This window comes from Trachurus japonicus, chromosome 4, assembly GCF_045865225.1.
Source record: "Trachurus japonicus isolate A0001 chromosome 4, Traja_1.0".
NCBI classification, from domain to species: Eukaryota; Metazoa; Chordata; class Actinopteri; order Carangiformes; family Carangidae; genus Trachurus; species Trachurus japonicus.
In genome coordinates, this window is record NC_140910.1 from 15,751,438 (window position 1) to 15,779,412 (window position 27,975).

The 27,975-nt window shown below is 41.3% G+C and overlaps 3 protein-coding genes, 1 long non-coding RNA gene and 8 other non-coding genes across 30 annotated transcripts in view; all 12 read right to left on the reverse strand.

The window, feature by feature from the left end:
- Nucleotides 1-318: 318 nt before the first annotated feature.
- LOC146988688 (calreticulin-like) lies at nucleotides 319-5,837 on the reverse strand. Its single transcript, XM_085774286.1, has 9 exons — nucleotides 5,523-5,837; nucleotides 4,822-4,923; nucleotides 3,949-4,152; nucleotides 3,569-3,663; nucleotides 3,150-3,359; nucleotides 2,881-2,994; nucleotides 2,238-2,381; nucleotides 1,815-1,907; nucleotides 319-1,650 (listed from the first exon to the last, which is right to left on the reverse strand). Exons 1-9 carry the CDS (start codon nucleotides 5,614-5,616, stop codon nucleotides 1,423-1,425), a joined length of 1,284 nt encoding a protein of 427 aa, XP_085630412.1. The 5' UTR covers nucleotides 5,617-5,837; the 3' UTR covers nucleotides 319-1,422.
- Nucleotides 5,838-7,228: 1,391 nt separating this feature from the next.
- Nucleotides 7,229-12,482, reverse strand: tor3a (torsin family 3, member A). The gene is made up of 6 exons (XM_085774287.1): nucleotides 11,698-12,482; nucleotides 11,360-11,482; nucleotides 10,113-10,378; nucleotides 9,282-9,457; nucleotides 8,624-8,748; nucleotides 7,229-8,388 (listed from the first exon to the last, which is right to left on the reverse strand). The coding sequence occupies exons 1-6, from the start codon at nucleotides 11,861-11,863 to the stop codon at nucleotides 8,141-8,143; spliced, it is 1,104 nt and encodes a 367-aa protein (XP_085630413.1). The 5' UTR covers nucleotides 11,864-12,482; the 3' UTR covers nucleotides 7,229-8,140.
- A 469-nt stretch (nucleotides 12,483-12,951) lies between these two features.
- On the reverse strand, nucleotides 12,952-16,646 carry LOC146988690 (uncharacterized). Of its 6 annotated transcripts, XR_015035716.1 has the most exons (8): nucleotides 16,122-16,634; nucleotides 15,960-16,007; nucleotides 15,729-15,772; nucleotides 14,963-15,008; nucleotides 14,718-14,771; nucleotides 14,496-14,524; nucleotides 14,252-14,304; nucleotides 12,952-14,074 (listed from the first exon to the last, which is right to left on the reverse strand). It is a non-coding gene; the product is annotated as an uncharacterized LOC146988690 (long non-coding RNA). The 6 variants fall into 6 exon arrangements; XR_015035715.1 differs by having other exon boundaries at nucleotides 14,496-14,771; XR_015035714.1 differs by having other exon boundaries at nucleotides 12,952-13,153; nucleotides 13,409-13,442; nucleotides 13,619-14,771.
- On the reverse strand, nucleotides 13,233-13,306 carry LOC146988691 (small nucleolar RNA SNORD47). The gene has a single exon (XR_015035803.1). It is a non-coding gene; the product is annotated as a small nucleolar RNA SNORD47 (small nucleolar RNA).
- LOC146988692 (small nucleolar RNA SNORD78) lies at nucleotides 13,514-13,579 on the reverse strand. The gene has a single exon (XR_015035802.1). It is a non-coding gene; the product is annotated as a small nucleolar RNA SNORD78 (small nucleolar RNA).
- Nucleotides 13,741-13,802, reverse strand: LOC146988693 (small nucleolar RNA SNORD44). The gene has a single exon (XR_015035797.1). It is a non-coding gene; the product is annotated as a small nucleolar RNA SNORD44 (small nucleolar RNA).
- Nucleotides 14,371-14,453, reverse strand: LOC146988694 (small nucleolar RNA snR60/Z15/Z230/Z193/J17). The gene has a single exon (XR_015035798.1). It is a non-coding gene; the product is annotated as a small nucleolar RNA snR60/Z15/Z230/Z193/J17 (small nucleolar RNA).
- Nucleotides 14,595-14,673, reverse strand: LOC146988695 (small nucleolar RNA snR60/Z15/Z230/Z193/J17). Its single transcript, XR_015035799.1, has one exon. It is a non-coding gene; the product is annotated as a small nucleolar RNA snR60/Z15/Z230/Z193/J17 (small nucleolar RNA).
- LOC146988696 (small nucleolar RNA SNORD79) lies at nucleotides 14,841-14,922 on the reverse strand. The gene has a single exon (XR_015035792.1). It is a non-coding gene; the product is annotated as a small nucleolar RNA SNORD79 (small nucleolar RNA).
- Nucleotides 15,841-15,910, reverse strand: LOC146988697 (small nucleolar RNA SNORD75). The gene has a single exon (XR_015035801.1). It is a non-coding gene; the product is annotated as a small nucleolar RNA SNORD75 (small nucleolar RNA).
- LOC146988698 (small nucleolar RNA SNORD74) lies at nucleotides 16,285-16,366 on the reverse strand. The gene has a single exon (XR_015035796.1). It is a non-coding gene; the product is annotated as a small nucleolar RNA SNORD74 (small nucleolar RNA).
- A 1,639-nt stretch (nucleotides 16,647-18,285) lies between the features above and the next one.
- The window catches only part of osbpl9 (oxysterol binding protein-like 9), a 30,755-nt gene continuing 21,065 nt past the window's right edge, over nucleotides 18,286-27,975 (reverse strand). For 6 of the 14 annotated variants that reach the window (XM_085774291.1, XM_085774289.1, XM_085774302.1 and 3 more), the window contains 15 exons: nucleotides 25,519-25,612; nucleotides 24,617-24,721; nucleotides 23,773-23,932; nucleotides 23,424-23,536; nucleotides 23,163-23,281; nucleotides 22,896-22,981; nucleotides 22,609-22,789; nucleotides 22,127-22,211; nucleotides 21,792-21,902; nucleotides 21,637-21,700; nucleotides 21,404-21,544; nucleotides 21,211-21,289; nucleotides 21,009-21,100; nucleotides 20,750-20,885; nucleotides 18,286-20,399 (listed from right to left, as the gene is read on the reverse strand). In XM_085774291.1, the coding sequence (XP_085630417.1) occupies nucleotides 20,325-20,399; nucleotides 20,750-20,885; nucleotides 21,009-21,100; nucleotides 21,211-21,289; nucleotides 21,404-21,544; nucleotides 21,637-21,700; nucleotides 21,792-21,902; nucleotides 22,127-22,211; nucleotides 22,609-22,789; nucleotides 22,896-22,981; nucleotides 23,163-23,281; nucleotides 23,424-23,536; nucleotides 23,773-23,932; nucleotides 24,617-24,721; nucleotides 25,519-25,612 (1,641 nt within the window). In that variant the 3' untranslated portion in view covers nucleotides 18,286-20,324. Of the gene's footprint in view, nucleotides 20,400-20,749; nucleotides 20,886-21,008; nucleotides 21,101-21,210; nucleotides 21,290-21,403; nucleotides 21,545-21,636; nucleotides 21,701-21,791; nucleotides 21,903-22,126; nucleotides 22,215-22,608; nucleotides 22,790-22,895; nucleotides 22,982-23,162; nucleotides 23,282-23,423; nucleotides 23,537-23,772; nucleotides 23,933-24,616; nucleotides 24,722-25,518; nucleotides 25,613-27,975 lie in introns of all 14 variants that reach the window. The other 8 variants (XM_085774290.1, XM_085774288.1, XM_085774299.1 and 5 more) reach the window with 3 other exon arrangements.

The window sequence follows — 27,975 nt, forward strand, 5'->3', positions numbered from 1 at the left end:
GTTTTCTATCTGTAATCTAAATTTGGATTATAACCAGTAACAGTTATCATGTAAATGTATACAAATATAGTGAGGAATAAAAAAATAAAAATGAATAAATGCTGCTACTACTACTACTACTATTCCTAATAATAATAATAATAATAATAACTCTAATAAAATTACAAATACACAAGAGCAAGTAATGCCACCAAACAAACATGAAAATGCCCTACAGGCCTATCACAGAGCCAATGAAAACAAAATGTTACTTCTGTATATAAGTATATGAAAAACAATAAGAAAGCAGTAAAGACAGGAAACTGAGAGACAATCGGCTAATTTCTTCCAGTTGTTTTTAATCGGACAGAACACCTGTCTTTGATTTTTATTTTTGTTTTGTTTTTTTACACAGCAACATGAAAATCTTCCCACTTCAGTTACTACCATTAGTACAAAATGTATATTTTACAAAAGGATCATCTTTCAGACTGTTTGTGACAGTACATTGGAGTACAGCAGTGCACAGATGTCGGCATCAGAAATGGGGAAACCGGTTATGTTCACCAACAATGATTAAAACATAGGTAAATGCGTACCAAATAAACAAAGGCTTTCCTGCTACTGGCGTGCTTTTGTTGTTGTACATCTGAGTTTGAGAACAGTTTATTGAGACACACAAGACTACAGTATGTGCATTGAAGTGAAAAAGTGTTAACTTTACAGTACAAAACTATGCTGGGGATTTCGCCTTAAAGCACCCCATGTTACCACCTTATGAACGACGGCTTTTTTTTTTTTTTTTTTTTAACAGGTTGTCAGACATTTAGTGTTAGTCTGTTTGCACTCTTGTGCCCAAACCATTGACCCATGTTTGAATCAGAGGGTTTAAATAAAGAGTGGGCAGGTGTCTGACTCAACGTGGAGAGGAACTCGAGACAGTAACAGGACTGACCACGAAAGATCAACAAAAACAAAAAAAAAGACGTGAAATAGAAAGACAAATATAAAACACATGAGGTAAACAAAACATTTACATGGCATCATTCACAAACCAAACATAGCTTTTCATGTCACCACAACATTGTACTTCATTAAGACCCAGATTTTTGCAAAACAAAATTGACCATTTATATATTTCTGGGCACAAATGTGAAACAATTTAGTTTTAAAGTTTCCAGCCTTGACATTCTTCATTCTTTTCCATTACTGTTCCTCATTTTTCATAACGATAATAATAGCAGTAGCACATGGAAACAGTAACAGAACAGCAATTGTCCTTTTTGCCTGTTCCCTTGCTTTGTAAACAAACAAATGAACGAAAAACCCCGTCCCACCCCGCCCCGCCCCAGGGTGTCAGTCATGAGGGTCTGTCATCTTCAGTCACCAGCTCTGCTCCGACGGCTCACCGACCCAGAGTCAGGCTCAGTTCCTGCACCAAGTTTATAACTCGTCCTTGAGTTTAGAGTCCGTGCCTTCATCATCCTCCTCCTCTTCTTCCTCCTCCTCCGGCTCTTCTCCCTCCTCCTCCTCCTCATCTTCCTCCTCCTCCTCCTTCTCCTCTTCCTCCTCCTCTTCCTCCTTTGCCTCATCTCTCCTCTGCTTGTCCTCCTCCTCACGTTTCTTCCTTTCCTCCTCCTCCTGGCCTTCCTTCATCTTCTTCTCTGCATCCTGGAGTAGACGGGAAAGAGCAAATTTAAAAACAGATGACTCAATCATTTCTTAATGATTTTTTTTACTTCACTTAATGCAACGATCACAAAGCGCTGACATTATAGTTTGCACTAAAGACGTATGAGCAGGACAATTAGTAGAGGTGCAGGTTCTGGGCTTACCTTAGTTTTACCCCATGTGTCGTTGCCTACTTCCTCTGCCAGGTTTGGGTCGTTGGTGATCAGGAAGTTGTCAAAGATCGTACCAGATTTGACCTACAAAATCATCAAAAACAATCAGCATTTTACTATCAGGTACTTCATGAAAAGTACATACAAATACAAGAAAAGCTGTATTTTGTGTTTCGTCTATGTCCATAGCATCTGCATTCCTTTTCATATGAAACTGATAAATCACAATGAGCACTGACTGACTTTCAGTGGCTCCAACTCAACATGAGAAACAACAAAGTGTAAAAATTTGCTATTTCTGGCTGTAAATGAATAAACTTAAAGCATTAGTTTGTTTTAACTTCATACTTTCTGCAAATTGACTCTTTATTTAGGTGCAAGAAAATAAAGAATTTGGCTACAGCGTCTTCTTACCTGCCACAGGTCTAGTCCGATCACGCCGATGCTGTCGTATTTATAGATCTCAGAATCAGCTGTGTACTCTGGGTTGTCAATCTCAGGGTGGACCCACTTGCCCTTGTAGGCAGGGTTATCAATTTCTCTGGGCTTCCACTCACCCTGTGGACACAAGGACAGGGATTATGGTTAATGTAAGGGGAATCGCAAAATCAAATACATCTGCTGATTAAGAGGTTTCTCTGGCTGGACAGAGGACAGAGCAGTGAGGCAATAAAGCAATAACGTGTCAAAGTTTGTAAAAACACTTTAGGAACAGGGACCATAAAATAATCAAAATAACAATCATAATAATTCCTCAAATCATTTTTAGCACAACTGATAACAATTTAAGTTTACATCGTATTGAAACACAGTCCGTGTTCAAAATCACATGCTCATCCTTTCTTTCATCACTAACACAACAATGTACAGTGATATTCTCATTACAAAGTTTCATTTTGTTACATTACGGTACATGAATGTTTGTGGTCACACATTGGAGCACTCAAATAAAATGACCCCATGTAAGTACAGTACACTAGGTAGCAAATGTTCATGAAGACACAGCCGCAGTAGTGTAACGTAAAGACTCAAAGTGTTAAAATAATTTGCTGTTCACCTTGTAATCAGGGTTGGTGACCATAGGTGGCTCCCATTCTCCGTCCATCTCATCGTCCCAGTCGTCAGGCTTCTTAGCATCAGGATCTGGGATGTTCTCAGGTCTGTCCCAATCCTACACACACATTAACATGATTTATGGTTTCACTGATGTGCATCCAAAACATTTCAAAGATATATGTAGATAAGTGAAGTGTATTCTGTTTGCTAGGTTAAAGAAAAAGAACCTAAAAGGACTATGAAAAATACAAAACAGATTATTTGACTGACCTCTGGTTTCTTATCATCAGGGTCGGGAATCTTTTCCCTGTCGTCCCAGTCCTCTGGCTTCTTGGCTTCAGGGTCCTTTATCTTTTTGGGAGGCAGGAAGTCCCAGTCGTCTTCCAGATTGCCAGACTCAACCTTCTTATTGTCAATCTTGACCTCGTAAGTGTTGTCGCTGTTGACAACCAGTGTGTACAAGTGGGTGTACTCATCATCCTACAAGACAGAAAGGAAATGTGAGCAGCTGTTGAGAAAGGCTTTGATGCATAACTGATTTCCATGTGTTTACAATGCAATATATTTCTATGCAATACACAGAAATGTTGCTACTATAAATGGGCCAAGAACTAGATCACACAACATAAGGGTGCATTTCTTCATACAACTTAATATAAAAACAAGAACCATTTTTTTTTATGTCTCACCTTGCATCTGATGTCCTTGTTAATCAGATGGTTTTTGCCTTTGTAGTTGAAGATGACATGGACTTTCTTTGTTCCAGGGCCACAAATATCAGGGCCTGAACAAAACAACAAATAAAAAAATGAAAATCCCTCATCCAGTCTTTAAATTAACGGCAGAAACTAAGCACTCACAAGCAACATCTCTGAGTTCTTTAAAATGAAAAACTCTGGATAAAATACACTAATCTGGGCACTTATAGTTTACATTCATGGGTTTAATTTGTGCCTATCGCTGTGTACAACTATTCAAAGAGCTGTGGAAGTGTGAATGGTCTTGATTTGTGCTGTTATCAGTGAGGAGGAATATTCATGAGAGAAAAGAGGGAGCTGTCAAAACCTACCGAACATGATGTTGTAGACAGAGTCTCCATGCATGTCCTCCTGGTTGACGTCAGAGGGAAACAGTTTAATGTAGCCTCCACCGCAGTCAATGCTCTGCTCATGTTTCACACTGAACTGGATGATCAGAGGCTGGCCCTTGTTGTTGAAGTCATCAAAACGGGTCGACAGGGCGTAGAAGCGGGCGTCCTGGCTCGTCTGCAGACCTGCAGACAGACAAAAGTGTTAGTGCGATGTGTCCACACCAAGTCAGTCACAACTCAGCAGGTTGTTTTGATGAAAATGTGCTGAGTAGTTTGAATTTGAGCAAGTTTCTCCTCAAGTTGAGCAACAGAGAGACAGGCTGTTGTCATGAAGAGATAAATACTGGTGCTGATCCAGAGACAGTGAATAACAGACCAACTAACTGCACCTACAGCGATTTCACTGGATTGTGTGCACATTTCAGAATCACAGGTACAAGCCCCACATTCAAAATAAACACATTTGGGCAGAATATCTAAAATAATAGCAACATGTCAAGCCCACAGACTCTGCCACTAGCTCAGTGTCATCTGAGCTCCAGTTCCCTCTCAAAAAACTGTCCATCACTTCAATTTTTTTTGCTTTGAGCATGTACCTTTAGGCTTTAGTGTCCAAACTCACTGGAATAACATTATCTTTAGTACAGATTAAGTGCTTCCTCAGTTATTTTCCACTACGAATTCAAATCAAATCAAATGTCTGTCAGCTCTAAACCTGACTTAACATCCCTGACACAAGCTTTAAACACGCAGAATGGAAATACAGCTGAACACCTGATAGGAATGTAGATTTACTGTCTTCCCTGCGGGCAGATTCACAGTATAACAATAAAAGTTGACCTTTCCACTCACCTTTGTCTTTTTCTGCATCTCCATAGAACTTCCCTGCTGTCAGCACAAACTTGCCGTAGTCTGATTTATGCTTGGATTCGACCCAGCGACTTGTCCAGGCGTCTGCACAAACAAATTTCAGATTCACAGTTTAAAAAAAAAAAAAAAAAAGACTCACAAGCTGCCACTCTGTACACCATTGATGCATCGGTGCAGGTGCAGTGGGTATGTGGCTGCCAGAGCATGCAGCTCCTCGGCCTCCACCATCCTCCCTGTGTCTGCGGTGACACTGGTGGTGTCTAATGAGGAGGAGGTGAAGGATGAAGGGTGGAGGAAACAAGTGAATGACCAGGGCCAGGGATGTGCGGTAGGAGGAGGGGGGATGGGGAGACAGAGAGGGTGTGATGATGGCTGGAGGAGGAGGAGGAGGAGGGAGGTGGATAAGATAGAGGGGTCAAAGATGAATGGAAGTAATGTAGCCTAAATTCATCTTTATGTGTGCAGTCTGCAGACAATGCATGATCGAAAAGCAGGTGAAATCATTACACCATGTCAAAAAATTCATTCATTTAACCCCCCAGAGGAGAAGTCTACCGGCTTTAGCACAGTCTACTCCAAGTCAACACTGTAAAAACCTGAATTTACAGTTTCGACAAATCACAGCACACTATTAATTATAGTTAAATGGTGAAAGGTGAAATAACAAGCAAAAAGGACCTCACCCCCGTCTTCAAATTGCTCTCGGAAATGCACAGTGGACTCGGCCAGGGCAGACACGGCCGACACGGCCAGCAGAAGCAGCGACAGGGCTGTCATTGTGACGACCTCCAGCAGCCCGGCAGATAAAATAACTAACTCACCGCAAAACGCTGATTAATCTCTACCGTGAGACGGTGCGGTCGGTGCAGCAGCGGTCGTGTATCGGTCCGGACTGTCATACAGTGATGGTACAGTAAGAAGCACCGACAGAGAGACACCACCGCCGCTGCTGCTGCTGCTGCCGCTCGCCTCTCGGCTCGGAACAGATGTCTGAATCTGATTGGACGGCAGCCTCCAACTTCAATAAGGAAGCGTTACCGCGCTCAGCCAATCGCAGGAGAGGAATCCTGGTGGAAGAATGGTCGTAGCCAATGGGAGCAGACCACGCGTTCGCTTGATACACGCCCAGGGAAGGGTGATGATGCGCCGCGAGTGAATCACATGAAAAGAAGAAATCACAATAAACATGAACAAATAACATGAATAAATGTTGTGTATGTGTTTTTTGAATTTAAATACTTACTCTCCGGTTACGCTGTCAAGGGGAGAGTTTAGTTTAGGTAAAAAAAAAAAAAAATCATATTTGCCAAACCTAAATTCTGATTATCAGAACACCATCCCAATGGACCATAATAATAATAATAATAGTTTTTTTTTTTTTATTAAAAGGCACCATGCATAGATAAGCAAAATAAACAAATAAGGATTTCACAAGTGTTAAACAGTTATGTTTTCCAGATTTAACCAGTGTATGTGCAATTTTGAAAATGACTTTTTTTTTCATTTCTGAATCTTACAAAGATTTAATAAATCAGAAAGTGACCTCTTATCTATGTAAATGTTCTAAGCAACCCATATACACCAATAGGTGGTGCAAAAAATGAGACTCAGTCTCTCAGTATTGTCATTTTAGTTTCCCTCAAATGCTAAATCAGAAATGTTCATAAATGGTTTGAGATTTACAGCTGTGGAAAACACAATCTATTAATTATGGTATGTCTATCCGTCTTTAAATGTGAGGATTACGGATGGAAATTAGCTTTGAGCTAAATCCAGCATGTTTACATGATGTGATGTGCTTGCCACAAATTGTTCATTGATGTGCATTGTCCTCGTGAAATAAACAATAACATCTGTAAAGATCCCTTCCAAAGATGTTATGACATAATTGTAAAGAAAGTGTTATTTACTTACTGCTCTATCTGCTGCAGCGTTCAAAATGGAAAGTTATTCCATTAACAGCCATGGAAGACACAAAGCTGCAAAGATCAATCTATGAGGAGTTTTTATATTAGTATTGATTCATAAAATTGCATAAAAATTACTGGTCATCTCTTGATTTATTGTAGGAGGATGGTACCAACCCTGTCATGAGGTGCTTTCAATATTTTATGAAAATGAGAAATTGTCATGCAGAACAAACACAACAGAAAAGACAAAATAATCTGTTTATATTCTTGCATTAAATAAAAACAGATGTTGTTGGTATACTGTGGGTGTTTATTTTCTTAAAACAATATCTAAGAAAATTTCCTTCCATGTTCTTGCTGTGATGCGACCCTTTGAGCTTAGACAACTTGACTGGTGTGAGTGTATGAGAGATAAAAGCAAGTCAATGAATAAACTACGCCCCATTATAAGAAAGTAAAAATTCTGTATGTGAAGCAACTGGGATGATAGTAAAACATTTATCAGAATCATAAAAATTACTGGGATATAAAAAATGAATTATTAAAAGCATTGTTACTGGACACATTTGCACAAAAAAAAAGCTGATTTTCAAATAGTTTCACTGGCTGTGACACCTGGTCCCACATGTTTTTCAGTAACAATTTCAAGTAACATTTCCATCAGTGTTGTTAGCTGTTACACATTCAGTGCTTCACACTCAGTGACATTTAATGCTAATAAAAAGCCAAGTTAATGGCTTAAGTGAGAATTTAAGTCCACATAAATAATCGGGTACAGTAACATGTTCAAATATGGCACAAATTATGTCAATAAATAATCAGCGCGAATATAAGCACAATGTCTGACATGCAAATACCAACACAGTAAATATGACCATAAATCTAAAACCAAACAAAAAAACAGTTCTTGACTTTGTGATTTTGGCCAAGGTGAAAAGATATAAATAATGTGACTTGACAAAATGTCTATCCGTTTTCTGCTATGACACACACTACACAACCACTGACACCGTCCTCTTAGCTCCCTCATCTTGACGCTGTGAGGAATTCAAACCAGGCAGGTGAAAGACGGCAGGGGAAGGACGGCAGGCACGCTGCGTTTGATGACTGTCTGGCATGAACACGTTTCCTGCGAGGCTGCGACACTACAGAGGTCTGCTGGTGAGCCGCGCTGCTACCCCCACACCCCCCGCCTTCATGCTGGACCTGCCCTACTGCCTGGCCATCTCTGAGGGACCTGGACAGACACGTGTTGTGTCTGTGGGGGTGGGGCGAGGAGAGTATGTAGTGCAGAGCAGAAAAGACACATCTCCTTCGAGGCTCTGTATGCAGATGGGCTGGTAAAGCAATCTCACACCTCCGCCAGGTCTCTCTCTTGTCTGACTCTCCTTCTAAGGGAGAAAGAAGTTGATCCTCTGGGGTATGGACTTGCATCCCTGGGCTGAGAACAGTCTCTCCTCTTTTGGGACATACAGCATCGCCTTGGCCACTTCATCCAGTGTTGCTTCGTCCGTCTCCAGGCCTCGGGCTGCGTAGGCGTCCCGTGCACAGAGCTTGACATGGCGATACTCCAGAGGCAGGAAGGGCACAAAGAAGTCGATGAGGTGGCCAGACATCAGCTCGCTCTGTGCAAAGCCACCTGGGAGAGAGAACCACACAGAAAAATTGTATGCAAATTCGTAAGTTCAAGTTCCACCTATCACTGTTGGGTAGCTGAAGGGTAGCTCATATCACTGATCCTGAATCAAAAACTCCCATGATAATACATGCATGCAGCACGCACAATAACAAAAGAATAATTCACTTCTGCCCAGGGTGAAAGGCAGAGAACTGAAGTAAACTGGTCAAATCACTCCTTAATTAGTGCAGGCTACCTTGGGACTCCATAGTTTCAGTTCTCAGTCGATGCTCCAGGTCTTCCATACCGATGTCCTCTCGATTTTGCCCAGAGTGCCAGAAGTCCAACGCTACATCGTTGATTGTTGCCCCACCAATATTACTGAAGAAATGAAGGAGAATTTGTTATTAAATAAATAATAATAAATACAGATCATTCCAAGGCAAATAAATCACAGATTAGGGTTGGCTTGTTTTTGATTGTCGTGTTTCGAGTAGCTTCATTCTTAAACCTGGTTATTGTAACACAAATGTATTTTCTGGTGAAGCGATTACTTATTTCAGTGAAATATAGTTTAATAAATAATTATAATGAAATTAACCACATAATATCTTAACATGTGGCTTTGTATTTGTTACCATGGAGTGTTATAGATCCAAGGCCTCTCCTGCATCATATCACTGTAGTGACAAATGCCTTTCTGTGTTTGATTAAACAGATTATTCATCTTCAAAAATTGGACATGACTAATATAAACCATGAAAAATCCATAGAGAGCTAATGGAAACAGAGAGAGAAACATCGTTCATTACAGATGAGCTGTCAAAATATCTGTGCCAGAGGTGTGACACGCTCTGGAAGGAGGCAAGATTCTTGTTTCAAAAGACAGGACATGCATGAAATAAAGAACCAACCTGAGGAAGAGGAAGATGGCTCTGCGGTAGCTGACCCCATCCACGTTGTCGTAGTGATCCATGTAGGGCTTGATGGCATCGATGAGGCCTGGGTGAAGCTTCTCAGCCTCGTCGAAGATGAACAGAGTCTGAGGGCAACGCAACACCATGTCTCGGATCGCTTCTCGCAGCTGACCCTGGGTACAAGGAAGAAGACCAAACTACAGGGTCAAAAATCACTCAAAATATCTACATGTACAAAAGAAAATAATGTGTTGTTTTTCTTACTTTTGGGCCATGTAACAGAAAAAACTCAGATTGCATTTTAATTATGAGATCATTTAAAAGATTGTTATTTTTATTATTGATCTTTATTCATTGGTTATCAGGTGGAAGAAGTTGGTGTGATCTGCTTTCATTGTAATGGACACCTTGTTAAAACACATTGTCCCAGCAAATATGTTCAAAAGTCCATATTTACAAATTCTGCGGATTCTGATACTATCAGTATAAAGGTTATCCTGTCAAATCTGGATTCATTTATGTAGTAATACTGTGTCAACATAATTATGAAACCCAATGCAGGGATTACCTAAGATTGCATTTAGATGTTGGCATCTGTGCCCCGGTTGGATTAACGCCAAGTTCCAAAAAGTTGTGCATGTCAGAGCTTGTGGGATCAATGTCTGATTTGAAGCATCTGTCCAAAATGTGATCGTTATCTTTCATTCATTGGATTACAACACACAGACTGAACATCTAGCTGAGCGAGTGGGGGTCCCGAGGACTTTGCCGTCACGTCCCTGGCACAGAACAGCTGACTCTGTGCCAAGTGGGCTCTGCAGGCCTCACCTTGTACGTGTCCACCAGTCTGGCGTGTGGGAAGTGGAACGGGGCAATGAACAGACGGACGCACTCGCTCTTCACCCCATCACGATACAGGTTATCTGCTATGATTCGGGCCACAAAGTTCTTGCCGGTACCGGACCAGCCATGGAAGGAGAGTGTGAGTGGCTTGTTGGATTCTGGGTTGTTGATAAAACCCTGGATAGCTTTCAGCACCACGGACTGAGCCAGGTGCTGTCCATGGAGCTTCGTCTGAAGGTCCGTCGACAGACCTGCAAAATGTGTGAATAGAAGAGAGAGCAAACTTGTGAGTGACCAAGAAAATATAGGAAATGTGACATGAATGAATCCACAGAAAATGTGATGCACCAGGTATTACTTTTAGAAACAAACAAACAAAAAATTCAGGGGATTTTAAGTGACCTATTTTATTTACTTGTTGTAATTTGCATAACGTTCTAAACTGAGCCATATAATTCATTTCTGCAATATTGTTTCCACTGCTTGCTTCAAAAGCACCAGAATTCATATTTACTGTGACCAAGCACTGATTTTCAGGGGGTATCTTTTCATCTGAAAACATTAAAAGCCAATTATCTATGACAATAATCACTGTCACTGGCAGCAACTTAAGGTATTTAATTATACAGCCAATTAACAGTTAATAAATACCATTAAAATATCTGCAGATGCAAGCATCCTTTGCTTCACTCTTTATTTTATTCTTCTAAAGCGGGGACAAGACACTCAACCAAGTCTATTTGAGTCTATATAACAAAACCTCAACAGGACAACAATACCAGACTGACCTGTTGCAAAAATATTATTACAATATCTGATATAATGGCAGGTCAAGCCCAGTGCATGGCTATGGCATGTGTTTGCATAAAAAAAAATAAAAAATAAAAAAAACATTTTACATAAGACAATAAAAGCAACCTTTATTATTTAGTTCACTGTTGTTAACTGTCAGGAACCACTGATGTCTAGCTGAACACACACAATAAACTGTAAATCTGTAACAAAGGGTGGTGACAGGAAATAGACCTGATGTAACAGGTGAAGAAATAAGACATAACAAGAAACAGACAAGACTCTATGCACAATTTCACAACTGTATTGAAATGAAAACCTGAAATGAAGTTATACATTATCCACAGCCATGAGATCAGTGAACTGAGCAGTACACTCATCACACACTCACTGGGGCTTTATGAGCACACAGTTGCTACCATCCAGCTGGAGTGAGCTACCTGTGATGTTGTTGGTTATCCTGCAGTCTCCAGACTCGCAGCACTGGCCCAGGCTACAGTACCACTGATTCAGCAGGCTGATGTAGTCGTGAGGAAAACCTGCCCACAGGTCCCTGGTAGGAACTGCAACACAATAAATCAGTTTTTATGACAGTGCTGTAACCACCGAGTATCAATACTGTGAGTCAAGCTAGTCAACATACTGGGTCCTGTGACGTGCAGTGTGTGGGTGCTAAATGTGATTGGCATTATAAAATTTAGCGTCCAATATCATAACCTTCCGCTGCAAAAAACTAAACAAAAACCATCATTTCAAATGCTCTTATTATTTCTCCTACCTTGTTGTGTAGCATCGTCTTGGTTGGGCTGACAGTCCCCCTCCCAAATATTGCAATAAATATAATTAAAATAGTAAGTGGAAACATTGGAGATGCTGTCGAACTGGAAGAAGTCGGCCTCTGCGACCAGAGCCCCGAGCAGAGGCAGGAACCACTGCACATACATCGGGGAGGAGGCTAGTCCGAGACGGGCAAGACGAGACTGGGGGACGATACCTGGTTTCCTTCTCCCATTTATGAGGACCCGGCCGTCTGCGGGCGGCCTGAACCGAGTGGGGGTACCGTATTTCCTCCTCCCCCTCGCTGTGGATGGCGGCGAAGGAAGGAGGGGCGCTTGGTTTGTAGTCAATGTGCAGCGCTTGCGGGCGGCCGCTTAACTCCGCCCTTCTTCAAAGATCTGTAGATCTGTAATTACCCTCGCATACAGGGATTCATTGATCTTTTAAGTCCACTTGGTGGAACCAGAGGTAAATGGAGACCTTTACAGTCTATGATGGACACATGGTTGTGTATGTTAAAGACAAATGCCGTCACGCAGCCATCCTCGAAACGTAAAAGCAGCTAACCAAAATAAACCACTAGCTAGCACAGCCAGTCCTTATGTCAAACCTGAACCGTGTTATAGACTTCGTGCCTCGTTCCCGCTAACTGCACCGGTCTTAGGACTGTCCCACTGTGGACCAGTGAGCGCTACAGGTCCCTCTGTCTGGGACATTTCGTGCCCTTCGTGCACACTTTCCTCCACTCCGCGTGTTTCTGCAGACATTTGCCTGAGGTAATTACCCATAGTTCACAGCATTGTGACGTTACCGTAGATACCAGGGGGAACCCCGGAAGCGTTTTACACCGTAAAATTAGCTTAATAAATTAGGAAAGTTGAAATAAAATGAACCCACATGCCAATTACTATGGATAAACAGGGCATACAAATAAATGCCCTCAAGCCTTTTGCCTGTACCGGTGTCGTCATAGTGACATTCTGTCCCAACCCCTGGCAAGGACACGTGAGCTGGCTCTAGTGTTTGCATTGCCATACAAAATAAAAACTTGATTTGAGTCCCATTTCCAGTACCATCATTGGCAACAGAGAGCCAAAAACATTTACACACCGACTTATCAGTTTGTAGTACTACAGTATTTCATGCCAATATGATTTCAAAATTTAGTTTACACACTGAGATTCATAGGTCAGTTGCAGGATGTCATCACAAAAACATGTTTTATTGGTACACACAACTCTGAACACAACCAGTCTTGACATTATAGTATTTATTTTTATGTTGCAAGAAAATTACATAACCAAATGAGTAGAAAAATCCATTTACTCAAACTCATAGCCAATTCAGATCTTTATAACACCGATTCATCTTGTTAGATTCCAGTTGTGTATCAACCAGAAAAATCTGGCTCCACCAGGGTCACACTTCTTGGGGCTGAGGTCTTCACATCTACCTCCCTGAAGAAGAGAGAGAGATCCATCATTAGAAGAGGCAAGGATAAGTATCAGAAAAATTCACAAAATGTTATGACCACACAGCCTCAGACAAAATGGAACGGTAAGGGTTATAATCAAGGGTAATCATCTGGCAGAATCTTTTCATCACAGGTAGTGGTCTGATCTTTTGTGGCAGCCATGGGGCAGTGTCTGACACTGCTGACCAACTGCAAACACATTAGGTTTATATTAATAAATAAAGACCACAGTGCTTACCAAAGTCAGACTGAAGATGTACCGTCACCCTTTCCTAGAGAGGGAATAAGAAACAACCTTATTACAAGTCAGTGACTGGTTGATTGAGTTTTATATACCACTGGGTTACTCAGTAACAGTTATTGTCCACATGGAAGTTCAGGTCAGACATTTGTTTGGACATCACTGAACCCACAAAATCAGTTTAGTATACGTGCATTTCAATCTCACCTCAGTTGATCTCGTCTTTGCTGTTCAAACTGGCTCCGAGGTCGACGCAGCCTGGAGATGACAAAAAGTCCAAGTCAAATAAGCGCATCAAACAGTTGAGATGGAAATTTCCACACTGACCAGGTCAGCTAGAGCTAATACAGACTCCATGGTTAAGTCAGTCTTTACTTAGTCATCACACAGGCCAGACAACAGGGATCACTACAAGCCACCAGGATCCCACATAACATACATGGAGCAGCCAGTTCAAACCCAGATGAGGCAGTATTCAACATGTGGAGCTGGATCAGTTTTGATTCTTTAATTCACAAATCCATTTAAAATGTGTAGAAGATTTATCCATCCATTTGTTATCAACTGATCATCTGGGCCTGAAGTGCCAGAAATGCTCTTCATTTTCACTCACCTCATGAGATATCTTGTGACATCTTGTGCAGATCAGTTATGCCATTTGCTCTGCAAAGTTAGAAAAGTTAATGAGTTAATGTTGAATGTGGATAAACCAGAGTTGTTTTCCTAATGATCAGAATCAGAATAGATGACAAATTTCCTCAAAGGGATCAGCGACCTGATTCACATTCATCACATCTGATGGTTTTAGCCATAAAAGGTTAATATGAACGCGATACTTACCAGCGAGACAGACGAGTCCCATCAGATGAGTCCCGACAGCAAAGACTGGATGTCTGGTGAGAAATGAGATCATGTTATTAATGTGCCTTAAAACATAGTGGGGCTAAAACACAATGCAGCCGACACATCAGCTAGGAGCGAAAGACAAATAGTAGTTCTTCATGGTTTAATCTGCTGAACTATGCGATCATCATCATGTCAGGCGTCATCTAAAAGATCACATTACACCAGCAAGTCAACTCACCTCATCCTTTGCAGACAGTCATCTTGTTCCTGAAAATGAGCAGATGTAAAATTAAAATCAAAATCACTTCAGAAAATCAAACCTCAAATGTGAGGGAGGCCGACACATCAGATAGGAGCGAAAGACGTGTTTCTTCGTCACAGTTATCAGCTGAACTATGCGATCATCATTGCATCAGACTCGTTTGATATATTGACAGGGCAACTTATAGCAGAAACTCACCTGTGACTGAGCAGATAGCCCCACCATCCATTTCTCCATGTGTACCTGGATCATCTGCAAGTCAAAAGGACAAACATTTTACAAACCATTCAACAGCCAACATGCTGTTTAAAATTTAATCAGCACTGCATCAGAAAAACAGTTCTCTTTCACTCTTTTTCAGAGAGATTCCCATTGTTTTAAACAAAAATCATCATTGACAGTTGTGTTTCAGGGCACGAGGTCAAATAAAATTAGTTCATTACCTGTTTGGATGTCATCCAATGATCAATTCAGTCAATAGGAGGACACCTGGAGGAACACAACATAAATGAGCAATGACTTCAAACAACAAAGTTTATATGTTTAAATGCATCAGTGCCTCAGACCATTTAACATGGTGGGTATGAGTATCGTCATCCATCTTGTCGAGAGTAGCAAATAAATGTCATCACAGAAGCACATAGGATAAAAATGGCAGACTGATGCTTCTCTGGGTCAAGAAGCTGCACCCTGAACATCACTTATCGTAGTGCACAAAGACTGCAGGAAGTAAATAATGCAGTTTGTTTTCAAAGGGTTGTAAACATAAGAGCCAGAATTCAAAGCTTTGACTGATCCCCTCTCCTGCTGCTTAAGAGGTTGCCTGGTATAACTATTCAAACCGAGGCCAAGTCATCCAGATAAACATGCCATGAGCCTTTGACCGGCTCAAGCAACTATTTCTAGACAAGACTGCAATAATTCAGGTGAGCTGTAAGCATTTTCCAAAGTTTTGTGCTATATTCATTGAGTCAGACAAATGATCCATAAAATAGATAAGAATTGTTTAGAAATAATTTGGGATGTATAGACAGAAACAGCTTGCAAGTCATGCTATTGTCTGATGCGCCCTACTGATAGGAGCCATAGTTGCTCTAATTTTAGACCATCATAAATAAATTGCCTAATGATGCCCGATTACAGGCACAGGGTACACCAGAGAAGCATGAATCCATCTTGACTGCCACACTGATCAACTCCATGCCTCACCTCCTCTGATCCAGGTCCATCATGTCTTCTGGCCTTCCTGAAACCTGAGGAGACGCATGCATTAGTGATGTGCTGGTAAAACCAGAGAGCATGGTCACAGCATGAACAGAGAAGTCTCAGTGTAAAATGTCTCAGAAATCTCTTCTGTCCACTACTCTTATATCTTAAAATCATCAGCGACTTCCAAGTTAAGATGAAAAGGATTAGTTAAAAAAAAAAAAATTAAATTACCAGTAGGGTAGTTGCTGATTTCCAGAAGTTAAACACATCTTTTTAAACCTGTGGAAAATAAAATAAAACACATTAGTTGCATTTCTCTGGCACATCCTAAATGATTGATGGCTACCAATAGTTATACAATACAACTTTTAACAATAATTTCTGGTTCCTTACCTGTTCATTTTCATCTTCAAACTTAATATACTGTCACAGGCCTGCAAACACAAAACAGAAGGTTTCATTATAAACTTCAACACAAGCAGACTTGCGCTTTAGCCGAGTAGCTAGCAGCATCTTAGCTAGTTTTCTGAGCGGGCTGCAATTAAACCTGAATTGTCCCATGCAGTCAGAAATGTTGGCGTTTCTTCAGATTTACTCAGATGTCCCTACCAACATTTATTTCATCATATTGCCATGGGGCAGCGCTGCACTCAACTGGCAGGAGCTGATTATAACATCGCAGCATGCGCCATGTAACACGTGGCTGCGGCCTGCTACTGCTGCTAACCCTGCTAACACGACTTCACTTCTTCCCATTAAAACTTAATTCTCCCGACACAACAACTCGCATCACAGTGTAAATATAAACAGTTCAATTCTTAAGATGCAGAACCATCTAAAATATTGAGTTATGGGCTGGTAAGGCGCCACACCCGGGGATAAAGAGGAGGAGGACTGTCTTACCAGGTAGAGAGCCGGAGAGTGAGAGCGGACGGAGGGTGAGGGCCGCTTTTATAAGGGATGTCGCGAAGGATGATGGGAAAAATATTGTCTGACCACGAGCGCCCCTGTGCGACCCAGCAAACAAAATGAAGCCAGATTTTATTATATTTTTTTGTGAATACGAATACTATTGTTGATATATATCATTAATATTTTTGTTTAAGACAAGAAAAATAAGTATTGACTCAGGTATTTAAACAACTTTGGTACATCGGTCTAAAACTAATGCAGTCAAATTCAACAGCTTTTTTTTTTTGATTGCTGACTGAACTGACTGTATATCATGATAAATAGTAACATTTCTGGACAATCAATTGAGAAACGTTACATATGGTACACACACTGCAAGAAAAGTCACTCAAAACATTGTTGTTGCATATCAGGTTTCCACATCATGCTTGTGTAAGAAGCCTTGGGCCACTATCAGCTGCAGTGTCACAAACATCTGAGAGATGAAGCACTGACTAAAAACAAATAAAAGTATTTAGTCACAGTATGCGAAAATCAACTACAATCTTGGTATTGAGGAGTCTTACCATTGATTTGCGTTACCCACAAGTTAGTGGAGTTATGTAACGTGAAAATATTCAATACTGAGTCTAATGTTGAGGACGACATTGATCAATGTTTTTCCAGACCCAAGAGGCCGCAAAATGATGACTTTGTCACCCATGTTTTTTGGTAGTTTCCTGTAAATTAGTGTGGTGGAAATTTGCTGTGATTAGTAGTAGTATTCTCCTTGTAATAAGTGGTAAGGTAGTCTTTGAAGTAGTTGTAGTAAAATCTTGTAGCAATCCTGTTAACTCCATTAGTGGAGACATTTGTGTACTGACTACAATAAACCTGGGGACAGAGGAAGGACACTAGGATGACCCACATACAACCTTGTTTACTAACTGATCTAGGTTGTAAATTTAGGTAAAACAACAACTGGGGAAGACATTTGTTGGGTAACACATCTGTTGAACTGTTTTATTGTCTGGGAAAGCTAGAAGTGCTTGTACTGTAGTAATGAAGTAACCAGAGTCATAAAGTGGGGTATAAGAAGGGACTGCAATCCCTGTTCTGGGGGCACTACTCTGCTATCTGCAGTGCAGTTCTGAGTACTGTTTCCCTCTCTATAGAGAATAAATTTGGGTGCATGCTACCTCTCCAGTCTTGTTTTTTGACTCTCCACCGGCAGAACCCAAATTTCTGCGACATTAGTTAAGGATTTGCACCACTAAAGCACAATTTCAAGTAAGATCGCTGCTGCATTTATAATCAGAGCCTTGCACAAAGGTCAATTCCCCAAGACACCAACACAGATGTTTTGAAATGTCCAGTGGGTTGAACCTGTAGTCAAGTGGTAGCTGGGTGGAGCTCTGCTGGGAATATAATGATGGCAACAAACCCTGTGTGGTGTACTAATATGGGCGATAGTGGTGTTTCAAAGCAAAAAAAGAAAAAGAAAAAAGAGGGGCGACTCAATCATTGTCATATTATGAATTGTCAACAATGTAACTTCAAGTGCAGACATGCAGAAATAATCTGTCAAAATAGGGGAACTAAATCTGTGCTTCCTCTGTCTGAAGAAGATGCTCTTTGAAAGAACAGTGACAAAATCTCACAGGAATAAACTCATGGAGATTTAATATTATGCATCAATAAACAGGAGGATCTGATACAATCAATGGCTATGATCAGAAGGAAATAAAAAATACATTTGATTCCTCTCTATCAGGCGATACTGAGTGATACTGAAGTGTATGGCAAGGCCTCGATTCAATATAATTTACAAAGACATATCACAGAGGAAAAAACAAAGTAATAGCCTTTAATTTAGCTTTGACTCAGTTTCATTTGGCTTGTTTCTAAAGGCATTTATGTCTGCGTTACAGGGGGATTGAAGTCCACAGCAGCAAACACAGGCATTTATGTTCACCTAGTGTGTGACTGGATGCACGTACAGCACCGGGAATGTGTCTTTATAGATCCCTTCACCAATTTAATTCAAGACTTGAAAGGTCCTTTGTTAATCATCTGAGTCAGTCAACCTATTTAATGGCCAAATATCTAAGGGGGAAAATAATAAAATCCTACCCACACAAACTTAACAAGGGGGACGTTATGAGCTTGCTACAGCATTGAGAGATGTTCCCAGGCATTTTCAGGTGAAAATTGTTTATTTCTGTATCTCATCCAAATATGCCTCATTTAGATCCAACCTGTGTAGCTGTAAATAAGAGAGTGAATGATGGTTTGAAAAAGCAGAGGTGTACAGTAGGATAAATATTGCCCTCTATGTGGTTCTTATCTTGAAAAACATTGGACAAAAATTATTTTAATTAAGATTACAAGAAAACTCAACCGGAATAACGCAGTTTGGTTCTTCATTTTCACTTTCCTGAACCTCTGACAACACGGAGAGTGGTCGTCACAGTGATCCACTCTGACATCAGGGAGTTCACAGAGGACACCAGGAAAGGTGATGTGCAGAACAAAGGGAAAAATTCACAGACTCACTCCTAGCTTTACGGTCTCATCATGGACCAGTGATCCAGAAAAAAAAAACATGTAAACAATCATTTGTTCATAAATGCCTTCAGGGAACATGGGAACATCTTTAGAGGGTTGTTTGTTCTCTAACCAGATCAAAGTCCCTTTAGCCTTTTCTTTCAACCTTTTTGGCATAATGGACATCCAACTTTGTCCTTTTGAGAGGCAACGTAAATCATTTCTATCTACATTGCATATATTCCATTAACCTACACTATGGGTTATGCAGGGCTTTGCTTCTGGATAACATTTGAGACACAGAACAGTGTGAAGGACCAAATAGATGGCAAGTTAACTTTTAAAATGGGAACAAAACATCAAATGAGTAAATGGAATGACTGCTAAAGATGTAAAGCCATCAAGTTCATATCCTCAAATATTTTACACTATTGCCAAAAAAACAAAAAGAGCATTGAAAATAAAAAAAGAATATATATCTATATATCCATCATATGTATATCATATCTATATATAAACAACAGTTATAATTAGTTGCAGGCAAGCAGAGAATTTCTCCCCCGCCCCTTTAAGATTCATCCGTTCCACCGTTATAAGGCTGTCAGACTCTCAGAGGGGGCAGCAGCTTCCTCAGTCACCAGATTCCCTGAGATGTAGAGCGCTGTTTCATTTGTCAAGGTTTATTTGATTTGAACACCATCAACCACACACCTCTTTACCAATACCCCTCTCAAAAAAACCACGTGTGTAGGGAAATGAGTGCTGCTCTGACTTGTCGTGTGGAGCTGATGATGGGTGTGGTCGTGAAGCTGACGGACAGAGTTGGGGAGACGAGATGCATCGACGTCCCCGTCTTCACTCTGCGCTGCCGAGTCTCAAGTTGGCGGGTATCGGTGGCGGTGGAAGTGAGATCACCCAAATAAGGAGAGGAGCTTTACTAATTTTCATGTTACATCTTTGATGCTTTTCCTTTTGATTTCATTCATTTCCATATGGTAGTTTTACAGTCAAATGCAAAGCTGTGTACATATTCAATCATCAGTCATTCCAAGGCTTGGATAAGAAGTGGTTTTGCAAAAGAGTTCTTATGAAGACTCTGCTGCGTGTGCATTTCTTTATGCATACGTATGTGTGTGTATCAGAGTGTGCGTAGTCTTCTCAGTGCCTCTGAGAGGCTAATCTCTTTAATAGAGGCTCATCGTAGACCCAGCACTCCCCGTCCTCGTGGAATAGCTGCAGAAACGCACAAGCAATAACAATTATTACACTCGGTTCATCTGAAACAACTATATTAGAACTGGTCCCAAAATAAAACAACAATATTGTCTGACATTTCTAACTCAGATCTCTGCCTAATGTGAAACAGAGGTGTTGTATCTGTGTATATTTCAAGTGCGTTGTATACTTTTTGCAATGATCATCCTATTATTTTGAATGTTATTGCCTATGAGACTGAATACAATCTATGAGCTTCAAAATACCACAAATTCTGACTTTCATTTTTGCTCATGTCATTACACTATATTCAGATTCAGTGTGTGGTCTCTTATCACACAGTATTCATGTTCTTAAGGTCAACTCACCCTGGTCTCCCACTGCTGCTCGTTCTCCTTCCTCTCTCTTGCTTCGGCTCTCTGTTTCTCCTCCAACCGGTGTTTGGCTTCTGTTGCTGCATCGATGTCTTTCAGTTTCAGGTTCAGCGTTACATCTCTCCACAATCTGATGGATCGAGGAGTTAAAAGTCAAATACAGGAAATAACAGGAAGGTATTTTGCCTAGTGAAGCATTTTGTTTCTGCATCCTTTGTTAAACTGCTAGGGTTCACACAGTTTCATTTCTCACCTCCGGGATTCATACTCGAGCTGGTCTTCCAGCTTTCTCACTTTCTTCTTGATGATACCCATCCTTTTAGTGTCTATGAACACGGTGTTCTCCTAAAAACACGCAAAAAGCACATTCATTCATGTTTTAATGTTTTTATTTGCTGTTAATCTACCGTCCAATAGCCAAAGAAAACAGAAAAAGAAATAAATATAGGACTCACTCCAGTTGCCCACTTGGCATACATCACTCCGTTCCATTCTCCTTCAATGGAGCAGAAAGACTTCTTATCATTAGGTGGACTGCAAGAGAAACAGAAAGAATCACAAAACACTTCGTTAAACAGGTAACACTCTTTTTTATATAATCATTCTTTGAACTAAAATTTGTGCATTGTGCAAACATTGTTTCCTTACAAAATCTCAGCGGTGATCCTGTGCTTCTTTCCTCCGTAGAAGGGTTTAGTGTGGAACACGATGTTGGCACTGTAGCCTGACTTGGAGCAGGAGATGTTACACTCTCCACCCAGCTCCACCCACGGCACGGTCAGAATCGACCTGCACAGACACACAGGCTCAGGTCAGTGAAGCAGACAGTAAGAATAGAGTGATTATGACACAGACGAACACAGGGAAGCAACAATACACACCTGCCATATCCATTAGGGAAGGTGAGGATGTAATGTTCATCATGCTCCAAACACGACACACAACCTAAAACAAAAAATAAATCATTACTTTATACCCCAAAAGTGTGTATAGATGTATACTTTGGAGTGTATGAGGCAGACCCCTTTTCGTGTACCTTGGCCAATGTTGTGGACACCTATGGACATGCCTAAGAACTTAGACTTAGTCCAGATGTGAGCGTTGAACTGGATCTTCTGACTTAAACACTCTGCGTAGAATGCAGAAACTACAGAAAGACGACAAGATGCAAATATTTCATTTACATTTTCAGGATGAAGAGATCTTATAACTGTAACATACGGCCATTCGTTTTCTGGTCTCTTAAGCGTAACAGCAAACAAGCTATAAAAGTAGAGTTTTCTTGACCATACATAGGAAGTGGTTTGAGCAGCGTTGTGTAATTATTCAGACAGAAGTGTGTGTGTGTGTGGGGGGGGGGGCGACACTCACTGGGTGGGTGGTGAGAGACCTGCTCTGCCACAAAACACACACTATGGGGTGAAGACCCGGGCACTGGACCGTCTGACACCGTCTCCTGCTGCGTAGTAGAAAGTGAAGGATTGAGAACAGATTCAAAAAGATCTGTTACAGTCCTACAAATGATGTAAGTTTGTAAACAAAAAAGGGGACAGGTGTGGTGTGTTGACATAAAACACCAGTTCCAACTCAAAAAGAACAAAGTTCGAGTAAAGTGTTTGCAAATGTGACTTTTCTTGTATTTCCAGTTTACTTGTACAAGCGAACATGAAGTGTCTCGATGGTCTTTCCAGCCGTAGTAGACAAACATTTGCATCTGACCACTTACCTTTATTAAACATGGTGGTTTGCAATAAACAAGACACTAATTAAAAATGATCTTGTTCTGGATATAGAATAAAAGTACTATGTGTAACATTACTACTGACTTTGACTGAAGAGACACGCGGTCTCACCGTGGGTGGGGAGGGTTCCTCTGGCTCACTGGGCATATCCCAGTGGCAATAGAAAACTTCTCCCAGGATTGGATTGTAAGGTTTCTTGGCCACTGAGCCTTTCCTCCCTGCGTGGAAGGCTGACAGGTACCACTTCACCACCTGAACCATGCGCTCCCGAGCCTCTGGCTGCTCAGCAATACTGTTGGAGGGCACAGATCACAATATTTTAAGATACTGAACATATCTAAATATCTTGTCCAAACAACTGCTTTCAGACAATTGAGAAGTTGTTGTGCAGTCCGTACCTTACAAATAAGTCAGGATGTGCAAAGAAGTCTGCATACATTTCTAACAAAGACCTCCTCTCTAGGATAAAGGTAGGCAAGACCACCTGTGAAATATAACGAGGAGAAAAACTGTAGTTGCGTGGGTTGCTCAAAGGAAACAGCTTGCACCGATCATATTAGTGAATTGAGACGGGAAGGACTGCAGGGAGAGAAAGGCAGACAGAACAAAGACAGACACTGGACTGGAGTCATGCGAGCATCAGGATGCTGCTGAGAGCTCCTAACCTTTGTGAGATCCATGCCCAGACGAACTTGAGAGAGCAGATGCATGATGACGCTCTTGTGCTCCTCCACAGACTCGCCTTCACCGTCATCATCGCGGTCATCGTGGCTATCGAATGGATCTGAAGACAACAGCAGAGGACAAGTCATATATGGCTGTAAAAATATTGTTGCAATGATACTGTGGTAAACCTAGAGCTTAATGTTTAGGAAGCAACATTAGCTGTTATATATTTGTGTGTCTTGTTAGCCTTCCTTTTTTACCTGCATCTGTCGTACCATTGGACATGGACGAGTTCAGGGACTCGGTGGTGTCTGGTCGTTTTAATGCCGTTTCTTCATTAGTGAGAGGTGTGGCAGCGGCAGGCCCTGATGGACTGAGGGCAAGAGGAAGAGACAGGAGCAGAGAGAGGGCAGGGGAGATAAGGAGATAAATAATAAGTGAGGTTTCACTTTCAAACTTTTGTGAGCAAGGCTGCAAACGCAGCCTGATTCCTATTCATTCTAAGCAGCGTTTTGCCACCGAAGCTGCTAAACGCTATAATTACACTGAAGCAATAGAGCCACTCTGTGCAGCGCTGGTTGCCTGGAGGCTGGGTGATGCTATACTCACTCTATGCAGTGTTTGGGGGAAGTACTGCTCTGGTAAAACTCATCAGCATCGTAGAACTCGTCCTCGCTGGAGGAGTAGGAGAAGTCTGGCACCGCGTGCGAGGGGATGGGGATGTGAGCTGGGGAAGCAACGCCACTACTGGGGCCTGATGGGCCACTCCCTGACAGAAAAAATAAAAAAATAAAACATTGTGTGTGATGTCAGTGTTCTCTTGCAGTGGTTTCCCTTTGATGTGCCAGATCCAGTAAATGCAGCTTCTTCTTTTTTTTTATACAGCAAACAGGTCAAGATGATCAAATCAACATTATGTTCTTCAAATAGAGCACTCATTTCTGAGCCCAGTCCAGCAGACCATGTACAGTAACCTGTCTTTAACATATTGATAGCTTCCTCTGCAGAGCGTATTGACGATGCACTCAAGCATGCAGCTTGCCTCTTTAGTGCGCAGCGCAGCGTTTTAATACTGCTGCCTCAGCAGAGAGGACAAGCAGGCAGGAACCTCTGCTGTCTCTTGGCTTTTTGATTTACATTATGCTCATGGACACAACTCTGGGTTGAGGAAACACGGTAACAGCTAATATAGTATTTCTAGTTAAGTTCATGTGAGGTGTTTAAATTTCAGTAGTTTTATGTAGCTATTTTCAAAAGCACCTACAGTAACACGAATAAATGGCATGCAAAACAAGGAAAATAAAGGAAGCTCCTAATATATATTTTTGTTTTTTTGTAACCTTTACATAAGAGGAAGTGATAATTGTTCTGTGAATTGCAAGCATAACAACTAATAGTCTTTCCTGTTAGTGCTTGATGTTTAACTGGCTGTTGAAGTGAAGTGGACTTTCACCTGTGCTGTTGGGAGTTGGGGTCTGCAGACTGCCCATCACTGTGACAACAGGACCAACAGGTAATGTGGAGGGTCGTTGGTCTGATTTACACACCTGAGAAACGTCTTTAGCAAAAAGACAAAGCAGGCGAGTTGGTACTGAAGTCTTAAAACCACATTAAAACCAGCAAACCTGTCCCATGTGGCACAGAAAATGATGTGAGACGCTGCAGACGGAGGCTTCACCTGAGTGGGGGATTACACAGTCTGAGAGACTGAAATTAGAACGGCCTACTTTGCTGTGTTCATTTCACTGCGTTTGTAAACAGTCGAGTCAAATTCATCCGACCAAAATAGCAAGAAAAGTTTTAGCCTGAGATAATTTATTCTATACTTAGCAATTTCTTTACTGTCTAAAGAATAATCATACTGAAGGATAGGAATCTGCTTCAGCACAGAAAAACACTAATCTGTTCATTTTTGGATTATTGTGCAGCTGGTCCTTGATGTACATCTTTAACAATCAGGAACTCAGCTGGTATCGATTTACCTTCAAAGAGTGAAAGAACATTTAGTACCTTGAAGGACAGTATCATACCAGAGCTTGTTTCAGGTTTCACCTCCCTGGCTTCAGCAGTGGAATGAACCAGTGAAACTTAAATTTCATTTTGGGGTGGAATTTTGACTAATTATAGTAATAGCAAATAAAAAAGCTCATTTGAGACATTTCTGTGACCACATAAACTGTGTTGCATAAATTGTAAACATCAGCTGGATGGGAAAAACGATATGGACAACAGGGGGGGCTATAGATCACCTCCGAGTACATTACACAACCAAAGCATCCTCTCTGGGGGATGCTGCTCTGTGAAGTCTATGAGACAGTGAGACACAATAATGCATCAAGCACACGAGTGTAGTACCTGCTGGTAGTGTGGTCTGTGTTGGCATCGTGGTGTTGACTACAGGGGTATCCAGAGAGGGCTGGTAGATCCCATCCACTGGGTTGATGGTGCTCTGGAGGAAAACAAAGACAACATTGACATCAATAACTACAACAACTTGCCTCAAAGTGATATTACACACTTGCTCTAACAACAGCACACAGACATGACTGCAGCTTCCCAGTCTGAAGACATCAAGTGTCTTTAGTCATATTGGAAAGCACCTACTTATTTCTGAATATCCAGAGATAATATGACTAATTTATTCAAGCAACATCTAACCCAAATGCACCCACTATGGAACACCACTTGCTTTCACATCCAAGCCAGATGTCAATGTAGGCTCTCACCCCCATCTGGGTAGCTTCACAGTTTGTGAATTGGTTATAGATATAGAAACAATATATGTGCCATCCACCATGGGGAAATCAATGTCCTCTAATTCCATTTCCTGGAAAGAGTGGTGTTGCCAGGTTTCATTAATCCATTCAATATGAAACCAACAATAATGCCGGAAACCCAAATGCCAGCAGTACCACCAGACAATAACTAACAGTGCCTTTTGAACTCTAGGCAACCTTCCCGTCTAAGATGGAGTTAATTAACTCCGCTGGGCTGCAGACTAACTGTGTAACATGTTTAAACGCTCTGGCTCTTGATTTCCCTATGGGAAAAATCAGTGGGGACGCCCTTATCTGTAGTGGCTTGCCCTCATCGGTACCATCTTAACATCATCTATCCACTGTATTTGAATTCAGCCACAGACACAACTGACAAAACAGCCTGTTGGCTTGGTCTAATGGGGTCACTGGCACCAATGACCCAGCTGACAGGAACACCAACAACAACACGAGCAAACAAAGCAAACTGAGTGAAACCTTATCGACCCTTATTCCCCAACTATTCACCCTTGGGGCTTTTGGTTCCACTGAAAATAGATCTAGTCATTGTGGTGTTTTATCCTTTTTCAAAATTGACCAATAGCTCAGTGTTTTTTTTTCCTTTACATATTTTCTATGAGGTTAAGGTCAGTTGAAATGAGCAGGAGCAGTGAGTCACGACAGTCACAGCATCCAGGCTGTGAGGGTGAGGATACAGTGACAGGAGTTAACAACGAGGTTGGCCTGCAGTACCAGAAAGCCTCCACAAACCCATGATGCAACACTGAGTCCAATACATAAAAGATAATGACCACAGTGAACAAGCTAGGATGTCACTGTGATCTGCTGTCATTGCTTTTCTGAATGTGCCTTTTTCCTCCAAATCCTTCTTGCAGCTATGAAACTTTTCCCAAGCCGCCATCTATTTTTTATGTCGAGATAATTGCTATCCACATTTGCCAATGGTCACCAGAAGGAAAGCTGTGATCAGAGGTAGAAATTATTCTGCAGAGATGCTTGGTCTGATATCTCAGCTCCATTTGCCCTTCTGTTCTCTTTTATCTTTGAGCTTCTTGCCTCTTATCCCCTCCTTTCTACCTCCCCCTCACGCTGCCCGATGCTTGTCCACGTGCCTCTGTGAAAGTAAGGCGAGGGCAACTAATTATAGCTGATTACAGAAATATTGGCCTGTCATGGTGGGACCAGCCCGTGGCCTTGCAAGGCGGAGATGAAGCAACAGCGGGGGGAGGGAAAGAGTTACAGCTAAAACTGGCTTTAAGCACTGTGTCATGATCAATATGTTTTTTGTTTTTTTAGTGAATGTAATATTAATGTAGCAGGTAGCTCAAGCAGTAGTGCAAACTTAAACCAATCACAGCACATAAATTATTCTGACAGATAATACTGTACAGACTTCTACTATGCTTGGTTAAATGATTCCTGCACTTTACAGCAGCAATTCCCCTGGCGGTGCAGTGCTTGACAAGGTCAATCAAACATACTGCTAATGTTTCAAGTGAGGTCTGCAGTGCATTTCACTTTTGCTCCACATCATAGATGCAAAGGCAACGTGACAGACATCTACACATTTACTTTTGCACAAAGCTTATGCTGTATAAAAACATGTGCAGTCAGATGTGTAGACGGAGCTTATGTGGTGCTATTAATACTACGTAATACTGTACTTAATGACTATGAGATTAAGTCTATAAGAGCAAGAGCAGGTCTATGAGCTGTACGGCCCCTGTGGGATTCTTGCCTCAAGGACCCACACAAGAGGTTGTCCATGAGTTAGTCCATTACCTGTAATCTGCAAATCACATTACCACCCACTTTCCAAAGCATCAAGAAAAGTTTTAGATTGATCTTAGACCTTCCAGAAAGAGGCTGGAGGCCATAAGGGCCTGTATACACTGTCTAAATATACCGTTCATTTGCTCTTCAGTCTTCACTTTTCTGTCGACTCCATTTCCCACTCCACATCCCCACATCTTCTCTTTCTAGCCAACACTTAAACAGCCTTGTATAAAAGTGTAATGTATCACTAATTCAGTAA